Raw genomic sequence first — 20,931 nt, forward strand, 5'->3', positions numbered from 1 at the left:
AGACAAATAATTGCATGGCGGTTAATTCCCACGCACGCACGCACACAGACACACACACAGACACACACCAGGCAGCGAGGTGTCTGCAGAGTAGAGATAGGGCCGTCTCCGTCAGCCTCTCCACCTACCCAGAGGACCTAATCAGTCAGTGAATACACGTAAAATGGAAGCTGTCATCTACCTCCAGCCCAACAGACTCCCTGCCGACACTTTTCTCCCACCGCCGTCCTCCGGAGAGAGGAGGGGGAAGGAAAAAAATAAAATAAAATAAGATAGATCCTTACAGCTCCATCCTCAACCAACGATATCCCACATCATATTTCCCCAGCTGTTGTATTCGTGCGTCCCGTTTCTCCCTGTCCTCTACGGCCTCATCTTTACGGCTCACACGCACGTTTTTCATGTCTTTTTTTTTTTTTTGTAAAGCACCATTTCCTTTTTCATTACTCCGAAGGCAGCGTTTCAATTTCACGTAGCATGGCCGCAAAAACAGCCTCTCCTCCGCGTTTTGGCTGCACTTTCTCCCATCTTCTCCCATCCATCCCTCCTCACGTGCGCTGGAGACAGATGGAAATTGGGGTAATGGAAACCACTGCGACCCTGGCCCTGCTTCCGGGTCACGACCATTCGTCATGGCAACCGCTCCGGCACTCAACAGCAAGGCAGCAAATAATTGGTCATGAGGGGAGTCAAGAGGGGGGGGGGGGGGGGGGGGGGGGGGGAGTGGATGCGTGCACCTGGACATGTGCACACCGACATGTGCTCGAGGCAACCTCTGAACAAAGGTGTATATTCTGAATACAAAGTCCCGGTTTACATTTACATTTTTTCCCATCCAGCAATAAACAAAAGACTTCTCTCCCAGCTCCATTTTCTTGTTTGAACAAGCAACAACAAAAATGTGCATTAAAGCACTCATTTAGTCGTAAGTGGGCCAGAAAGCTTTAGTTGGTCTCTGCAGATTAAACCTCCATCCATTCATATCCTACATTACACATTCCCTCCTATTATGCTTTATTATCACCACTTGTTTGTTCTGAGTCATATCTGCTGTTGTGCATCTCAACAAGGACACTGCAGTGATTTGTGCGCAGCCAACACGGACTCTTAACAATTTCTGAGTATGACAGGGTTTGAATAGACATGGTTTAATGGGGAGAGGTGGGGGGTGGGGGTGGGGGTTCAGATGAAGCACAGCACAGTGGCGTCTGTTGTAGATGTCAAGTGAAAGGAGGGCAGACTTTGTTTAGTCAGGTTGGTCAAGATTCACTCAGAAATACGCACTACAATTTAAAAGAGGAAAACAATGACACGGTGGATGTGTTTCTTTCTGGGAGTTCCTCTGAGAGTGAGATGTTTTTTTTTTTGTTGTTTGTTGTTTTTAAGATTTATTACTGTACATTTTGCCACTTTATGACTTCGGTGCAGCCACTGTGGAAGTGCAAAATGGGCGCGTGCAAGAGTGTGTGTGTGTGTGTGTGTGTGTTGGGGCACAGCAGAGAGGAGGAGGAGGAGTGAAAGGATAATAAAGAGAAAATGGAGGGCCAGGAGAGGTGGTTAAGTAGGTAAAAAAGAAAGACAGTAAGGTGATTCAGTGAGAGAAATGGTAACAAGACCAACACCGAGGCGACAGACAGAGGAAGGAAAGAGATTCGGCTCCATGAACGCACACTCGGCGTACGAGGGGTCATCTCATTGTGCTTTATCCGTGCATGTACTTGGAGTCAGACCAGCATTGTTGGTTGCTCTTGGTTCTTGGTTCGTTACACCATTACAGCCGTAACATTATGACCACCTGCGTGGACTCTACCAGACCTCCTGGTAACAAGTTATCAGTGCTAATCTGACTGCCAATCGTCATAATGTTATGGCTTATATCATCACAGTTCAGCGGCACAGACACAAACAAAGCAGAATTCGGGTGAATGCTGTCCAGTAATCTGATTACTCCAAGAGCTACGTTTACTGTTCTATAAACCATGACTGGCTAAAATTCAATTTAATAAACATGAATGTTAAAAAATATGAGACACGGTTCAAATGAATTATGAGGCTGCAAGTTATTTCATTTTTGATTGGAGACTTATGGACAGTTATTCAGTAAACGAATATATTATCTCCGGCTGAGAAATGATTACCAGACGACGCAAAGACACAACCACAAGTAATGATCATCTAGTCCATTGCAGGCACGATACAAAAGGCCCTGCTAATGAACAAATGCGTACAAGGGCAGGAAAAAAAAACAACAAGAAAAAACAGGTTTCTGTTGTTACATGGCCAGCGAGTGCGAGTAAACAAAAGGAAGTGACGTTAACGCTACACAAATCCACAAGACCGTGAACTGCACCAGATGGATATCATAAGGTCTGTGGTGTCGGGAGTTTTATTTATTTATTTATTTATTTTTAGCAAAAATCATACAATCTTAACCAGGAAAACCAGGAAAACCCATTACACAAGCCACCCACGGCATGTGCGTGTGTTTTTCAAAGCGGTGAAGAGTGATGCAAGCCTCACTGGCTCTGCCTTAAACGCTTTACGACGACTGTTTGAGCAGAAGTCAGTGCTGTGCAGTCGCTTGAAAAAGTTGCGCAACTCCGATAACATCCAGCTAAACATTTGCACTGTAAATTATGACAATACGGAGCACGTCAGATGGCAATTTTCTTGTGTTTACCCGAGTCACTGGGAGAAGCAGCCGATGGGAGCTGCAGATGTTACTTCACAGAGAGTGCAGTCACCTCAGGCCCCCGCTCCGATGTTTTATCCCTGCTGAATGTCTTTATCCGTGTTTTGATGACATCCATTCATGTTGTCAAAACACAGCCGACACCCTATTATTACGATGCCAACCTAATTAATCGACCGCACGTCCGGAAAAGCGTCTCCAACAACCCCACAAAGGGCCGGCCGAGCAATACTGACGCAATTATCCCCTCTTTCCCCCCCTACATTTTCAGGCTGTCATGACTCGGAGGAAGGAAGGGGGGGTGCCATCAAAAAATAGAAAGAAAAAAAAAAGATTAAAATACATCAAAAAAGGGGGGATTAAAGAAAACGCGGAGACCCCTAAATCCTTCAAAGGGCATCCGACTCTATCAAAGGATGAGCGTGCTTAAATATGAGTTGACACGCATGGCGCACAAAGACAGCGGGAACATTTCTACCACTCCGAGGAGGGAAAAACTAGGCTTCGGTGAAGCTTGATATCAAAGCAAACTGATTTTTGTTATCTGTAGAGATCACAGTCACCTACAGGTGAAAGGAAGATAGAAAAAAACAAAACAAAACAGAGGGCAGAACTAAAAAAAAAAAAAAAAAGAAGAAGGAAGAAGAAGTTGGTGTACCTAAGGGTTGGCTTGTGTATATACAAAGAGGCTGGAAGAGAAAGAAAACAAAGATAGTGGGAGATGAAAAGACAAAATGAATTCTCTGTTTTCTCATTTGGGGTTTTCCCTCTTAAATGGCATTGAGGTGGGGCTCACGTCAAGCGATTCTTAAAGGAGAGCCGAGTTCAAAGCGGGCCAGTGGGAGGAGGCGACGGCTGTGTGGGAGAACAGCAGACAGTTAAGATGGGATTTCTCATTACTCGCGTCTCGCTCCGTGTCCCGGCTATCACCGCTGTACGCCGCTCGCTCGTCCTCTGCCCTATAATTTCTGCCCCCCCTTCCTCCTCCTCCTCCTCCTCCTCCTCCCTCACCCCCCCTCCCTCGCCCCTCTCGCGGAGACTCAAACTGAATGCATAAGATTGCACCCTGCTAAGCCACACTCCCCTTCGCTTTCATCTGAGGAGGCTTCTGTTTCCACAGTATCTGACTGTGCACACACGGGCTAAAACACACAGAGTCACGGCGGATGACAAAGCAAGAGCAACGCGAGGCGAGGCGGCTACCGCGCACACATGACTGCCACTTCAAAGAGACGAGAAATAATAAATGTTCTTGTTTTTGCTTAACATGCACGGCTATTATTACTACAGAAAAGTCTTTTTTTAACAGCGGTTCGGTGCAGCAGCACAAACAAAAACAAGAAAAAAAAACACGAGAAACAAGAACTTCCCTTTTAAATGAAATTTAGTTTTAACATGTTTTTATGGAAAGGTTTCTATTTTTTTTTTTTTTGCTTGTTTAAATATATGAAGCAGGAAGATCTCAGGGTGCTGTTTGCATGCTGCGTCAAACGAGGCGGAGCCGAGGAGCGTAGCAGCAGCGTGGTGGTGATGGCGGTGGAGCTGGAGAGAAGAACGAGCCGCACGTCTCCCAGCCATCAATCCCAGATATTACTCCTGGTATTTGTCAGATATGCTCCCTGCCACGCCAGCCATCCGTGACTCATTCCGTCATTACATCTTAGAGGTCACGCCCACTCCGCCCCAGCCCGCGCCGTCGTTCCTGGGTCTGATGGCGGCCTAATGGCCTGCTCTCTCTACGCTGCAATTAACCTTTTTATTGGCCACCTGCCAGCCAGCTGGAGATACATCAGCCTGTGTGTGTGTGTGTGCATGTGTTTGTGTGTGCGCGTAAGAAGAAGAAGCAGAATGCAATAACGGGTTCAACATTTGTGCGTTTGTGAGTTGACGGTTTTAGGTTTATGAATTTTCAGGTGAAAAGTGAGGCTGTGTAAAAGTGTGTGTGCGTGTGTGTGTGTCTGTATTCGCTGACAGATTTCAGCTGCTCCCCTCGTCAAATAGGAATTGATTGAATCTAACATCCCATCATGGCTGACCCAGGCAGCTCCCACTGGCTGAGATGCTGTCTGATAGCAGAACACGTCTTGGAACAGGAACTGAACAAGTCCCCTCTGCATTATATGTCTGTGTAGAGGTGGGATATTATTTGCACTCTAGTCCGAGCACGTATCCGCCATTACTGCTGGATTAGCAGTAGGCATTGCAGCTGTAGCGATGACACAAGTAAATATGGCACCTCCAATGTTACATGGTAACAGATTTAAACCCCTTTTTAGCGTTAAGGTTCGGGCACACTTGACTTATATCGACGAACTTACTGGTAGAAAAGGCCGTCTGTGACGTCACGTCACATCACTTGTGTCTGGGCAGGAAAGTTCCGCTACTTGAACACTCATATAGACAACAACCAACCGGGAACATACGTTCTGAACATCGACGTGTAATGACGATAGAAAACTTGCATCTAAGAAATCACTGTAACCCATTTTTTTTGTCTTTTGGCGGCACACGAATAGTTTACTCAATGGGCGGTGCCAGAAATTCATTATTACACAGGATGAGATGCTACAACCCCTTGTGACAAGATTCGAGGCAAAACACATTTAGAAGCTGACCAGAAGGCTAGCAGCCAGCTAACAGCTAGCAACCAACAAGAAGACATCAGCTAACTAGCCTAGCCAACAGCAGTAGGTATGAAGTTATGAGATATCTGACTACATGTCAACCAACTCTTCTCCCTTGTGCCAAGATTCAGGGCAAGACACATTTGGAAGCCCTGCTACCAACTAGTAAAACACTACAATATGCTAAGATTAGGAAATCCCTCACATTTGTAAAGCCCCGGTGATAGACACCGTGAGTTTTGAAGTATAATTGTTTTGCTTGTTTACAAGAAGACTCCACAGGGAGCCTTTAAGTACACTGCAGCGCTGCGACAGGCTTCAAAGTTTTATCGAGACAAATCTCGTCACCGAGTGCAGCTAGAAAACCGAACTGGAGATTCTTCCCTCCTCGCTCACTCTCCTCAACACTAATATATATCCTCATTAAGTGGTGAACGGAAAAGGAATCACAGTCAGACGGTAACTTCACACTAGCAGCCGGAACCTGAGAGTCTTACACTGTACTATCCCTTCGTCAACAAGAGGCCTCTCTCTCTCTCAAGAGAGTGTCTTTGAAATCTGCCAGAGCAGAGCACGGCTGATCAGGAAGCACACAGCGAATGCATTCTGTGGCTCCTCCAGCTGCAAATTGAATTTCGGGGCATGACTTGACTCAAAACACCTAATAATCCCACGTCACTCGCTGTTCCCGAGCTGAACAAGGTCACATTGTCGGACTCGTAATGGAAGGAAGGGGGAAAAAACACGGAGCCTTTTTACAAGCGTTTATCCAGTGGTGAAATGCATTCAGGCAGCAGCCAGGTGAGGGAATTTACAGAGGAAGAAATAGCTGAGCAACTGAAGGGTGAAAACACAATAAGGGAAGCAACCAAACAATGTTTACGCGTCGAATATGTGGGCGTGCATTTAGCAACCGTTCAGTTACAAAAACACGTAGGTATTTGAACACTTTCATTTGTCTAATCTGCACATTGTGTACTCTATTTATGGCTGACACTGTAGACGTGGCCTTACACAGACTTTGTTGATCCAAGAAATCCTAAAAATTAATACATAAATAATAATCTTTTTAAAAAAAGTAGTAATGACTATAATAATAAACAAAATACAGCAGTATAAGCAATAATGTGCAACCTAGAACGATCTAAACCTCACCTCACTCATCCCAAGAATTTACAACACAGCGCAATTACAACTGGGTTTCAAAAAGGCCTCCAAACTGATAAATCTTGCAGCTCTTACCTGCTACGGAGAGGCGCGCCGTGCGGCTGAAAATGGATCCCAGGTTGTCGATGGTGGCGACACACTGGTAGGTGCCCTCGTCCGGCTTGTTGTGCTTGGAGTGCACCACGTGGCTGAAGAACAGCGAGCCATCGGGAAGTATGTTTCGCCTCTCGTCTGAAACCAGGCTCATGAAGGTGCCGTCTTTCTTCCACTCTATGTGTGCCGGCGTGGCCCCGTCGCTGTGCACCGAGCAGTTGAGCAGTGCCGAGCTTCCCCGAATGGCCAGTGTGTCCTGGGGCTCCACTGTGAACCAGAAGGGGTCGAAGGGCCGCGCTGCTGAACCTGGAGCAACAAGAGGGGGAATTGTATGAGTGAGGACAGGATCGAAGCAGTGGAATGGTTCTGATCTCTAACAACTGATTCGATCCATGGCCACTGCAGCAGAAGTTGTTACCAATCAAGCTTAACATTATGACAACCGACAGGAGAAGTAAATATCATTGACCATCTTGTGACAATACAATGTTATATTGGGAAACTTCTGAACCTGGCATTCATGTGGATTCCTAACCCTAACCCTAACCCTAACCTAGGCAACCCCACCCCATAGCTATGACACTCCTTGATAAAACATCCACTCAATCCACGCCATGGGATGCACTGTCTGGTCCACAGAGGCCCCTCCCATCAACCCATAGGACCCAAAGACCCCCACGAACAACATTCAGTTGCCAGACTCCACAGGACACCCTCAGAACATCCATGTCAATGTCCATGTCTGGTGAGTGACAACCGTTTTGAACGAGACCTACACGATATTAGGTCATAATGTTATGGCTGATCGTTGGCATAAACACTGAACCGAGTGAAGTTCTGGCACTACCATTAACTGACGTGTGGAAATTACTTACTAAACATTTATTCCGAAGCAGAGGTTTGAAAAAAATGCTGACAATCACCCAGGAATAAAGTACAAGCTGCCTTTCAGTTCAAGGGACTGCAAATAACATTCCCCTCAGACATCATGGGCTTCACTCTAAAAATGAAACGACAACTGCAGGACTCCAAGTGCCCCAAACACTCAGCGAAATGTTCCCAAAGCCAAACATCTTTTTGTCCACTCTCCCTTTGAGCCAAAGCGCCTGGGCCTAACCCAGAGTCTCCAAGAGGCTTTTTATTATGAAACCGCAAGCCCCACTGGAATTGGGCAAGAGGAACTGACAAATTTAACCCAGTCTAGCCTCCCTGGCAAGTTAATATCACCTCTTGCTTCATTGTAAGTACAGAGTACAGCGAAGGAGTAAACACTTCGGAGCACGGTTGCCGTTTCCTTTCCTCGAGCATAAACCGTAAGATCACATTGACATGGATAGTGCCAAAGTTAGAGTAAGTGCAATTACTTTGCATTTGTCCTCATCCATTATTCAAGATCTCCCACCCCAAGAGTCACACGGTGGTATTGTTTAGATAAATAACACCAATTATCAGTTCTGCGGGGATGGGGTAGAGCTACAAAAATAATTACGGGGGTATGAAGATACTTAAATAATGCAGTGGGTGAGTGTTAAATGCAGTTTAAAATATGCCTGCTCCTTTCTAAGGAAATGGCATGTCTCCAGGGGAGAACAGAAAGAGACGGAAAGAGGGGAAGACGGAAAATGAGAGGGAACAAAAGCGCCAAAGAGAGATATGGTTCAGCTATTTAACTACTAAGAGGTAATTTCTCTACCTTGTGGCACCAAGTCCCTAGTGTGAGATCCAGACAGGGTACCAGTGAAATGCAGGGTCCATTACGGTGGCTGCTTGTTTTCCCTGCACTTAGCTCTCTCCAAAGCACAAACAATTACAGCAGAAAGTGTCTGAATTGAATGGAAAATTTTCCACTTTCACATTAAGGAATTAATGCAAGACAACGCAGCATTTCAACCGAGCAATCATGTCCACGCTAATTCATCGACGGAGGGGGGCCAGCACAGAGAAAAGGCAGAGTGGCCTCATTCTGTCTCGATGGACAGGCGAAGACCTTGGCCATTTTAATTGAATCAAGGCCAGACTGATTAGTAGTCTCTCAGAAGAAAAGAAAAAAAAAAAAAAAAAAAACAGAAACATCACTCTTCCATTGGTTGCCACCGAACTACAGCTACGGCTGCATCCGCTTTAGTGTTGTGTCAATGCAAGCGAAGCACAGTTTTCCTGATACCAACTTATACCAAATCATACTGAGATCTGTTGATGCAAAGACGGATAAAGATAAGAAATGCAGGTGAAAACAAACAGTAAGGAATACAATGCACACTGTCCTAAAGCAGTCCAAGTAAAGAGGTGTAAACGCAGGAAGAGGCTAGTATCGACTATGGAGGTGGTAACGCCACGGTTTGCACAGTCCGAAAAATTTCAACAGTTTCTGAAAGCTTGGACGCTGCGCTTTACTGGAAATATGGTGTCATTACGGTGATTTCACTTGGAAAAGTCCTGTAAAGTCATTACACTCTTATAATATATATATATATATAAAACAGATTTTGAAAGCTCCAGGTATTCTGGAGAAATGGGCAAAAGCACTTATTTCCTGACATTTTTATATTCACAATCAGCAAATAAATCCAAGCAGACATATCAAGGTTTAGGTGTTAAAGAGTTAATACGGCCCCCTGTAATGTTTACTGCAAGGAAACACTTTACTGCAACCACATTCATGATGCTAATATTGTGCTCGGAGCAAACCTAGTGACAAACTGTCAGCTGAGAAACAACGGGCAACGCGTGAATTCTTTAATAAGTGGCTTTAAATCAGACCGAAGTGAGCGCCTGATTTCAAGAAATCAATAAAATCAGAGCAGCCCCGCGTTCATATAAGGAAGAATGTGACAAAAGCCAGCAAATGTATTTAACTGATGGAGTACATGGCAGATTGGGAGAGGCTACAGCGGAGTGACAGCGGGGGGATTCGTCACTCCTGCAGACCAGAGGCACCACGGCATGCTTAATCATCTCTGCTTTGCACCAGCGGAGCAGTTGGTGTTTGAGCCGGACGGAGCTTCCATGCGCAGGCCTGGCTCCGGTCCAGACCACAGACCATCTTCAGCCGCTCTCTCTCTTTCTCTTTATCTGAGGAGAGAACTGAACGCACTAGAAGGTCCTGCCGCATCCATCACAGCCAAAGCAGGCGCCTTTAGCAGCTTTTTATCCCCGTCGCACGAACAGTAGGGGAGGGCTTAGCTTCAGCTCCGCCGTCGAACAAAATGGCAAACCGTCTGCTTTCAGCTACGGACACAACATCCGCTGTCAGACGGAAGCAGGGGAGAGGATGAGATTGGGTAGAAATCTGCGAATAAACCGGGAGTGATGGCAGGCTACCTGCTTTTTTATTATTATTATTGTTATTACATCATCCACATGATTGCACCCACATAAACTCTATTCTGCCACTAAAACCATTGGAAATGAAGACAAATAAACCACATGTGGTTGATATTAAAATTTGAACCAGGTGGGTTAAATGAGGCCAGCAAGAATCTCAATCTGCTGCATGGAATTAAAAACAAATTTAGACTAAAGACAAAGTTCAACTTTTACGTCAAATTTAAGGAAAAGTTTACTTTCGACAACTAACAAGGTTGAGAGTTGTGCGTGGAGAAAAAAAAAAAAAATCCTAATGAGTACCCACAGAACAAGCTGCCTTCTACTGATGTGTTCTCAAGTGTTCATTGAAAGAAAACTCTACAGACCTTATGTTCCCATACATCAAAGAGCAGGGAAACTATCTAACCAAACCTTGCTGAAAGAAAACATAATGAGAAGAGGTGAATTTCACCATAACTGAGAAATCTGTCTAGCGTATAAAAAAAGAATCTGTTTCTATGATCGCTGTATTTTTACAAAAAAAAAAAAAAAAAAATACAAAGAATTCTCAAGTAAAATAAGTTTTCCCCCTCACAGAAATGATTTTTACAACTGCAGCAGAGAACGCACACATCTTTCTGCCAGAATTCATTAAAGGTGAAACAGCACAGGCTTTTAACAACAGCGCTGCAGAGCTGAAGAAGGAAAGGGGGTGTCAGAAACCGCATTACAGTGTGTTGTAATCTATTCGGGGTCCGCCGGCGCGTTGGCCCCCGTTCGCGTTTGAAAAATAGGACCCTCCTCACCCGGCAACCGGTGAGAACGACGGAGCGGAGAGCGAGGCGCTGGAAAACGAGGTTGTGCCGCTTGATAAGTATGAGGCTGTTACCTCCGTCCCAAATCCACTTTTCTCAGCAGTCATAAAAAGGTTTGGGAGCAGCGGCTTAAGGTGATGCCCCCCGATGCGCCGCCTCCCGGTTTCTCCCTCCCTCGGATGACAGAGACGGAACGGAGACGCGGAGCTAGGGCTGGATTTTCCGTCTCGGAGCGGCGTACAAACAAAGCCGGTTTTCAGACATTACACAGTGAACTAGGCCACAACTTTAAGATCTCTCTGTTGCTTGAGGGTTTTTTTTAAAAAAAATAAAAATAGTTGCAATGATGTTTCCAGGGGCAGGGGAGCTAGCAAAGCTGTATTCTATGTCGACGATTCATTTCTGTTTGCGCGCAAACCCAGATACAGTTTACAACCACTAAACTAGATTAGAAAGTCGGCCTCGCGACATGATATGTAATATCCCAGCAAAGGCAATAAAGAGTAGTGGGCGAAGGGTCTGCTCTCCACACAAAGACTCCCTGTTCTCTCCTATTCTACCCTTGGCTCAGCAGGAAGCCTCCTCCCTCATTGACCCACTGCCTGACAGCAGGCATATTGACTACCGTCCTTATTGAGCCGCTCTTGAGACAGAGCAGACCTCTCTCAAAACCAGCCCCACTTTCAACAACAGAGACCCTTCAGTTGGCTTGGACTCGGAGGCAGGGAAATCCTGGACAATGTGAAATAGCAACAAACTCCATAGGGATTTGAAATCTTACAGGATGCTTGTTGATACCAGAAAGAGGTTTCACACTCTCTGCATTCCTGTTTCATAATGTGCGACTAGGTTTCCAGCCTTTTATAAGATAACGACGAGCCGGGAATACAAAACAGCGCATCACGGATGAATGGAAGGCTTCCACGCAGGTTAAGATAAAGGCAGCGCAAAGACGCTTCTGTAACAAACGCGAGCGCTTCATCCACCGAGCCCCTGCCTCCCCGTTATTTCCATCTCTCCGATGTTTGTCCTTCCACCCTCGGCGCCGGGCCCGCTTTAATGACACTAATGGAAACGGTTGTCGCAGCCTGCCTCCCACTCTTTCCCCCCACTACTTCTCCTTCATTTTTATACCTCGGATTCTGCGCCTCTTTCATCTTCCCATCACTCCACGAAACTCCCCTCGAAAGCCCATCTGTCACCAAGAAGCCCCTCAGGGAAATTACAGTGATCTTGGGACCGAGCGTGGAGGCGCTGGGTGTCTTTAATAGAGCGCGAGAAGACAACCGAAGTCAACTTGTTAAATCTGACCATCCATTCGGGGGGACGAAAGGGAAAAGGTGTGCTTTGCTAATCAAAGGACGAGCACGCAGGTAACCTCAAGGACTCTATTAGAGAGTGCTGGGTTCAAATTTGAGTGGAGGTTCTTATTTAATTATAAGGCAACAAAGGAGAAAGGAACTATTAATTAAGATAGACTGCTGTTTTCAAAGGGACATTTAATGCTTAAAACGACACTAAGTGTTCACACATCTGAATGAGCACAAGGAAGGATAATAATTAAACGCAAACTAAATGACAAACCAGAATACAGAGGCTGAGTGACACTCAGATTCATCTTTTTTAGTTAGTCTGCCCTCTTCAGTGCTCTCCGACGCCTGACATGCCTGAGGGATCAGGGATACCACAACCTACTTATTCTGGTGTTCTCAGCATTTCCCCACAGCCGCTGATGAAATGAAGGGCTGAGGCCAAGCCATAAAGGGATGGACAAAATGATTAGGGTGCCTAGCGCACACTGGCTGTCCTGCGCTGGCACCGGCTCAACTGGCAGCTTAAATAAGAGGAGGATCCAATTCTTTCAGCTCGCAGCGCTCTGTCATCCCGCACGTTCGCTGCCACTGGAAAACTCCGCAGGCCCAGAGGCGACACGGCGGGGTCGCAGGCGGAGCTGGGTCGCTGCAACGGCGGCCGCTTCGGGCTCTCTGAAAATTGCGTGTTGTCCTAAAACAAATGTCAACGCCTACTTTTTTTTTTTTTTTTAATCAGATGAAGCGCCGGTTAATGGGATTAGAGAATGCTTAGAATGCACGACTCCGGCAAAACACCACATTTAAACAACCGTGTCCAATGCACAGATACTGACTGAGGAGATTTTTATTCCGGGAACATGATGCATCTTTGTTCCCTGCATAGTAACAGACAATGGTATCAGGCAAGAGTGGAAACATAATTAGTCAGCACCTAATCCGCCTTTCCAAAGGCAACACACTGAACACTACTTACTGCTTTGTAGCGAAAGGCTCAATCACAATTCAAGAACTTGTTGTTAATAATCAACTGGTCGATGTGGGAGCAAAGAAAAAAAACAGCCCAGGCTTTTTTTATTTTTTTTATTTACGGGTTTGACTTCTGGAGGCACCACTTTCGATTCTTAAACTCATTGATCACGCATAGTCAGCGGATTATATGGACTAAAGAACAAACTGTAAAATAAAAAGCAAGTGTAGACAGAAGGGCCAGATTTAATGAGACCAAAGCTGCAAGGACGCTGAACTTCTAAACAACCCACAGTGGCCAATGAAATCCGGCCAAAACTTGTTTTTGTGTATTTTTAAAAGGTCAAGGATATTTCTGGGAATTACACTTTGAATGATTGTTCGGCTACTGGTGCACAAGCTGTGGCACATTTCTTATTAAATCAGTCCAACTCTAAATGCCTGGGTGTACGTTCATGAGCACGCAGACTGACGTCTGGACAGCATGTGTCTGAAACGTGGTGGATGGAGCCCTGAAATGCTGGGTGATGTCAAAATCCTCTGATGTACAAATAAAACAATTCAGGAAATGAATGTATTTATATGGTGCTTTTCTACCTACTGGCAGAAACTGACTGATAATCAAAGCCACACCGGAGGAAAACCCCATCAGCATGAGGTCCGGGATCCAAACCACCAACTCTCTGGTTTGTGCACGACCAACTCTACCTACTGAGCCACAGCTGCCCTATCAAACCTGGTGGTGAACTTGAAGTTACCCCCTCCCTCAAAAGTTTTTGTTGGTTGGTCTGGAGTTGCTCCGTTGGGAACCAATTCATGATCTGCCGGCTTTAGATGGACATTGGCGTAACAGCAACGTAATCATATACGTCATCTGACCATTTTTCAGACCTTTCCATCTTCACCACGCCTCGCAGTGGCACAGTCACCGCATGTTTAGAAGCACTACATTAAAACTGGCCCTTTCTGAAACAGTGTCTTGCGGTACAACGTTCAATAATCAAATACAGTAATATTGGCAGAGCTATTTGCTATTTTTGTAATATTTTAAACACTTATTATTTAGTTATTTTGGGGGGGATTTAGTTTGAGGAATAAACTTTTTAGTTTGTTTATGATATTTAGTATTGTTTGAGTTAATTTGGGCATTGAACCATGCTTTTATTTTGAAGGTACTGGGTAGCTGGAGCGCACTGGGTGAGTTTACATATATGGGACGGCAGACACAGGTGAGCAAAGAACCAGGGAGGGCAGATGTTTTTTTTTTGTTTTTTTTTACCAGGGCAAGAGAGGCAGCAAAGCGCCATTGTTCTTTGTTTGTTTGTTTGTTTGTTTGCCAATGGAGAATAAACCGAAGAAACTTAATTTTTTGGATAAACTCTATTTATCCTGCATAAATTTACTCCCTAGGTGTCTCAGTGGCCATTTGATTTGATTTAGTTTTAATATAGTTTTGATATTTTTCAGTTTTTTGATTATCGACACAGAAGACAAATAGCCGTTACAGATATATAAAAAATTAATATCATAACGGAAAGAAAAAAGATCTAATGCCCAGCCATATGAAGGGGTATTTTTATCCTCTTAAAACACGTTCCATTAAAGAAAAGCCGAAAGGCGCTTTACCAAGAGATGGATATACCAAAAGAGGGAAAAATACCATCTGAGCGGAAGCGAGGCAGACCTTCCAAGACATGAGAGAGTGCGCGGGGGGAGACAAATCCAGGAGGGACTGGGGAGACGGGGAAACCTTTCTCACCTCATCTGGTTGTGATAATTAACCAGCACTGATTGAGGCACAAATTCCCTCTCTTATCAGCCTCCCCGCCGGCCCGAGATGAAGGATTGGCCCACCGAGACGACGGCAACACAGACGGGCATACTGTGAGAGCTGGTTCAGAGATAGTGGGAGCGTACAGTTTGAGAGGACGTCAAAAACACCGCCTCACTGTGAATAATTGGAAGGCGACATAGCATGAAACAGCATGCTTCCCGGGCTAGACGGATACCCACGGAGCAGTCGGACTAAAGGTTAAAACCGTCACTTAATGTCAGGATTTCAGAATTGGGCTAACCTTTTCAGGCTGCTGAAGAAAGTTAAAAAATCTTACTGTCGCAGCAGATGCCATTATCCACTGTTTTTGAGTGAAATGCTCTTTAAGCTGAACTCTCAAGCAAACTTGCAGGTGCCCAAGACAAACGGCGCACTTAAATCACTGCCAGGAAACACATTAATACTCCCAGTACTAGTGACAAATGAGGAGAAACGCACAAAAACCAACAGAGAGGCTCCGTCAAATAAACCCTCAAAGGTAGAAAGGCGTCATTTTGAAATCCAGGTCAGGGTGTTTGATTAAAATGAACCTTCGGGTGGAGATTCTACGTGAGATATTAGCGTCAGAAGGTCCGGAGTGAAAAATAAATGAGAGATTCGCTGCGACGTGTGGAGATGAGTTATCCGATACCGCTCTAAAACCATTAAACGTTGCGCAAACACGGCCGGGAAGCAGCCAACATCCTGGGCAGATTGAGCTGAGCTCCTCCTTTTGCTCCACGAGCAACAACAGATGAGATAGTCATCTGTGACAGGAAAGCACATTCATCTTGCCACCCAGCAGCTCCGCCCCGTCCCCACTAACCCCGATACTGAAGAAAATCATGTGGCCGTAATGAGATATCCTATAGATTTTTTAATGAAACACAATATTACATTCTCTTGCCCCTGGTTTTCTGCCATCACACTCACTCACGCAAACATACACATACACAGAGGAAGGGAAATCAATATAATCCTGTATGCTTTGCGCAGTCAAACACCCAGCAATTTATCAGCATTGGATTTCAAAGTCTAGGTCTTTGCCTATTTCGTCCTTGACTGATGTCATTTTTTTTTTGTCTTAAAACAAAAAGATAAATGAAAAGATTTTCCATCGAGGGTTGCGACAATTTCTGCACATCATTCGGTACGAAGAAGACCCAAGGAGCAGCAGCACACAACGGACAAGCCTGCTGGAGGTCACGGGCGGCAATTCACTTGATCGCAGCCTTCGGTTTCGGGCTCCTTTGAGCGGTCAAGTGTGGCCAATCTGAGCCCGATAAGCCTGATCCCAATTACCAGCCCCAGACACAAAAACATTTCAAAGCCATCTCAGTTTCTCCCCTTGTAAAGATAAGCATCAGCATGCAAATTCGACTAATTACAAGAGAGCTGAGTCACAGTCCCCCTATTTTCAAATTCCCAGCGAACAATTACAGACTATTACACTGGCCAATTACCGCCATAAAAATGAGAATTATAGCATTATTTTTCCTCTAAAGAAACAAAGTCAACCGCCCACTCACGAATAAGTCAACAGCAAAGTTTCACTCTGCACAAAAAAATAAATCCCACAGATCCGCCTGTAAACTTGGAAATACAATACCTACTCACAAATATGCACGTATATGGAAATATGTATATGAGCAGCAAAATATATATGTATATATATATATATATATATATAAAGGACTTCTTATCCTTTGTTCCCTTTTTCTTCTTTTCAGAGTGAATTGTTTGCAGCTTCAAAGTGGTTCGGCGAGGGGGTGCTGTTAGTGGGCTGCTGATAAAAAAGCAGCCAGTTGCTGTGTGTTCGCAGTGATTTGGAGGAAACCATTTAACACTGGAGTATGGCAAAGATCAAAGCCTTCAAGTCAACACTGGGAGGGAGACTCAATTACTATTTTACTTGCAACCGGATGCTACTGCCCCTTCCCAAAAAAAAAAAAAAAAAAATACAAGGGGGAAAAAAAGATCCCTAAAATAACTCTGGACAAATATCCAGGGCAAATTGGAGAAGCAAGGGGCTCGGGGGGGCGGGGGGGGGAGTAATAATAGTGGAGTTAAGTGTGGTTACAGGGGTTAAGTGTTTGCACCAGGAGCGTAGTTAGATTACAAAATGAAGAGGCTGTGTGAGGCGTGAAGGTCTCTTAGATATTAATACAGTCGCATGCAAAGATACCCGAGCTCTCTTTGAAGCCACGCAGGCATCCTTTTTATCTGGAGTAGTGGAGCATTACACGTCTAACAAGGGTGCACCTGAGTCACCACCCACTTCCGGCAGGCAGACGCACACAAACACACACACATCTCAGCCACACATAGCAATCAGGCTTAACATTATGACCACCTACATGTCCACACGAATGCCAGGTCCAAAAGTTTCCCTGAACACTGATTTGTCACGAGATGCTCAATGTTTTTTATTCGGTGGTTTTAATTTTGTGGCTGATAGTGTGTACATATCCCTACACAAACATAACAAAACCACTATTTTCTGTGTTCACTTTGTCTTCAAATTACTTTTAATCCTCGCAAAGTGGCTTTTATGCTCATGTTTTCCCCTCGTCATCCACAACACAGCGAAGCAGGACGGGATGTTTTCTAACCGCGGAGACGAATGACCTACTTGGTCCGTGTCCAAACACAGAACTGAGCAGATGTACCAATATTTACAATGTATTGGGGAAAACGAGCTTTTGAAAGCGAAGAGCCTTCTGCCGTGCCCTCCGGTAGTCGACAGGCACTGCTTAGGTGTAGCTGGTGGTAAGAGTCACACTAAGCCACAGAGCAAAGCTTCAACCGGAGCTGAAGACAGGACGATACGCAGGAGAGCGACGCCGTCTGCCGATCCTCCCCTCCCCTCCCTCCCATCCCTCTCATTCATTCTTCCGGGAGCGCCCGTTGTTTCGTTCAGAGGACCTTGCTTTTTCATACGTTCGTTTTCCCATCGCTCGCCCACTTCTCCTCAACCATTACACTTCTTTGTTTGCACCTTTGTTCCACTGTAACCAGCTTTTCTCTCCGCCGCCGAGCATGAAGCCCGTGCCAGCCGCCGAGGGTGTAGCTACAACAAAAGGGCTGGGAGGACGTCGCGGCACAGGTGGCATGAATGGGAGGCGAAGTACAGTGTAAATATCGGCCATAAACAAGGCATCGCATCGACTCGCGTCCTAAAAACAAAACCGCATTCTCCGTCACGGACGCTGGCTTCCCCAGTAATACATGCGTGTGACCAGCAGTCGCCATGAAGGGCCTTTCTTTCTATTTTTCTTTCTTCCTGGCCAACAGAGGCTGAGCACTCATTACAGAGTGAGCTTATCTCTGCTCTCAGTCCTGCTGGCTCGGACGGCGGGAGCTTCCCGGGCTGTTGTTGATGCTAATGTGGATCATATTGCAGGTGAGGAAGAGGTGCAGCGATGTGGCAACAAGACAAAGTAATGTTTTTGTTTTTTCTTTTTTGTGCAGTCAAGGCGTGAGGAGGAAAATAATGATAATAATAAAAAAAAAAAAATCAGCAGGACACAGCAAGGTGAATGTCACTCAGCGTGTATTTGTGTGAACATCTCCGAGGGGGAGGGTGGGAGGGGGGGCTCTTCTCATTTGTTTACCCAAAGAATTATGGCTATGTGCCCTGAATCGGTCTGGCTTAGATAAGAGCAAAATGAAAAAAAAAAAAAAAATGAAAAAAAAAGGACCTTGTGTCTCAGCAGCCACAAAGGCACCGAGCGACTCCATGTCAACGGGCATCATTTCTCACCGTCCAATCATCTCTGCAGCAGTATCACACCATAAAATATAGGTTCAGGCCTTCGCTATCTGTGTTTACAGACAGAGCGCTCTTGATGACATGATATTAAAGAAGTAAAAACCTGTAACTGAATTCAGCTGGAAGAGACGCGCGACACTGACTGTATGTCCAAAGTCACGCTACAGGACTTTAATGATCGTACAACAGGCTGCAACTTAAGAAGAACTTAAGACGAAACTTACCTTCTCTCGAATCGTAAACACACACACACACACACACACACACACACACACACACACACACACACACACACACACACACACACACACACACACACACACACACACACACTACAGGATATGATTAAGATTATCGTGACAGATCAGGGGGGCAGTGAATGCACCACAACAACAGGCTGCAACTTAAGAAGAAACTTCCGAAACTTCCCTTCTCTCGAATCGCAAACCCACAAACCCACACACACACACACACACACACACAAACTACAGGATATTATTAAGATTATCGTGACAGATCGGGGGGGGGCACTGAATGCACCACCCCACGTTATCTCAACAGGGAAGCGGACGTAGACAAAACGGAAACTGCGGTGCAATGACTGGCTGTAAATCTGCTGATTGAGACTCCAGTCTGGTGGTGGTGGTGGTGACACAGCAATCAAATCAAATAAGGAAAAGGCTCGATAAGAAAATGAAGGGGAGATTTTAATGGTATTAAAACTGACACTTGGCCTGGTTGAAAAACTCAGCTGCTTCGAGGCCTCGAAGAATAATTTGTCTCGTTTCTTATTGTCAAAGCTCTGACATAATTACACAAACTTTAAGTCTCAACACAAAACGTGCCTGATGTTAGCTGAATGCATATACAGTAACAGGCTGGCTACTAGCATGGGGGGTCACTATTTCACAGTGCGACTCTTCTAAAATGTGCTTCCCGGTGGCCCCATTGTGCACGAGGTTCAGCTTAAAAAATCTTTGATCTGAACGTATCTTTGTCTGTTTCGAGCATGAAACACTTCCAGATTTTGGACTTTTCGTTTCAGCTGCTTTCATGTTGCCGCTTCCGACGTCTGTCCCCGGCCACTAGTGGGCATGTGCTCAGTGCATCAACGAGCTGGAAAGAGTGAGATGCTCTGAGCTAAATCAATTGGCCGATGCTGATCGTGAAAGTTTAATTCAGGGATAGCTCAAACCGAAATGTCTCCGGTCTCAGCCCAATATTATTTGTATAAATATTGATGTCCGTGGATATTCAGGGGATCAGTTTACACTAAAGAGGTAAAGAGGTTTCCTTAGCGGTGGCTGGATTGTCTGCGCCAATTATATCATAGAATCCGAATCAATTTGGCAGCGCTCAACTCGCAAAAAAAGCGTCCGATCAGCGCGGCGGCCGCTGCGTCTCGCCCATTGAGCTTAGACAGATGAATCCCATTTCCTGCACGCTGACGGGCTGCATCTAGCCTCCATTGTTGGCCCAGATCACACGCATGCGAGTGTGTGTGTGTGTGTGCGCGCACGCAGCAAGGCCACAAACCGAGAGGTTTAACCCATCAAAGGCGGCCCTCCCCCCACACGGCCGCCCTCCCCACCTTTGTGTCTTCATCCATCTGTACCGCTTACAATAAAAACACAGGAAGCAGGGACCACGAGCACTTGACACAGACTTGTCCTGTGGCAGATCTGATCAGAGCGCAGCAGAAATTCCCTCTTATCTGTCTGCCGAGGTGTGTAAACAGTCAGCCACTGAGCATGACAGCCTTGTGTGCAAGTGTTTACAGTATATCATAAGCAAGCGTAATCTCTTCCAGAGCAATCTGGACCGTGTTACCCCCACCCCCCCACCACTCAACCAGCCCTCACCACTGGAGGAAGCTACACTTCGTGTACGGCTTGGGTGAAGTTTCATCACTATTTGCTCACTATTGGTTCGTCAAATCTGCTTACCGGACTCTATATATATATATATATATTTATATATTAAGCCCCTTTATCAATCTTATCAGTGGGGTCCGTTTCAAAGTAGCATCAATAAAATATGAGAGGATTATGTATTTAATATGCTACATACAGCCCACATGGTATAGCAGTGATAAATAATTCACAGTGGAAGGTGTTGGGTAGAGGCGCGTGTAAACGCTGAAGCAACACTTTTTAGTCATGTCGAGGCTCGATCGTCAGTCTTCTGCCGAACGAAAAACTACACACCGACGTCAACTGTGAAAATGTGACTGAGAATAGGGGCACGAGGGGTTTGCGCGCGTGAGGTCGTGGTCCTGACCCACTTCTTCTCCCCACGCGTGCAGAATAATGGAGGTGAGTGTCGGTGTGTGTCCGTCTCAGCCGCACCAGCCAAGACGCCGAGTAAATG

General features: G+C 45.5%; 1 protein-coding gene across 12 annotated transcripts in view; it reads right to left on the bottom strand.

Moving 5' to 3' along the window:
* The window catches only part of neo1a (neogenin 1a), a 159,993-nt gene that overhangs the window by 96,942 nt on the left and 42,120 nt on the right, over positions 1 to 20,931 (bottom strand). For all 12 annotated transcript variants that reach the window (XM_047579929.1, XM_047579927.1, XM_047579936.1 and 9 more), the window contains exon 2: positions 6,559 to 6,882. In XM_047579929.1, coding sequence (XP_047435885.1) covers positions 6,559 to 6,882 — 324 coding nt within the window. The remainder of the gene's footprint in view (positions 1 to 6,558; positions 6,883 to 20,931) is intronic.

Source organism: Mugil cephalus, chromosome 3 (genome assembly GCF_022458985.1).
Source record: "Mugil cephalus isolate CIBA_MC_2020 chromosome 3, CIBA_Mcephalus_1.1, whole genome shotgun sequence".
Lineage (NCBI taxonomy): Eukaryota > Metazoa > Chordata > Actinopteri > Mugiliformes > Mugilidae > Mugil > Mugil cephalus.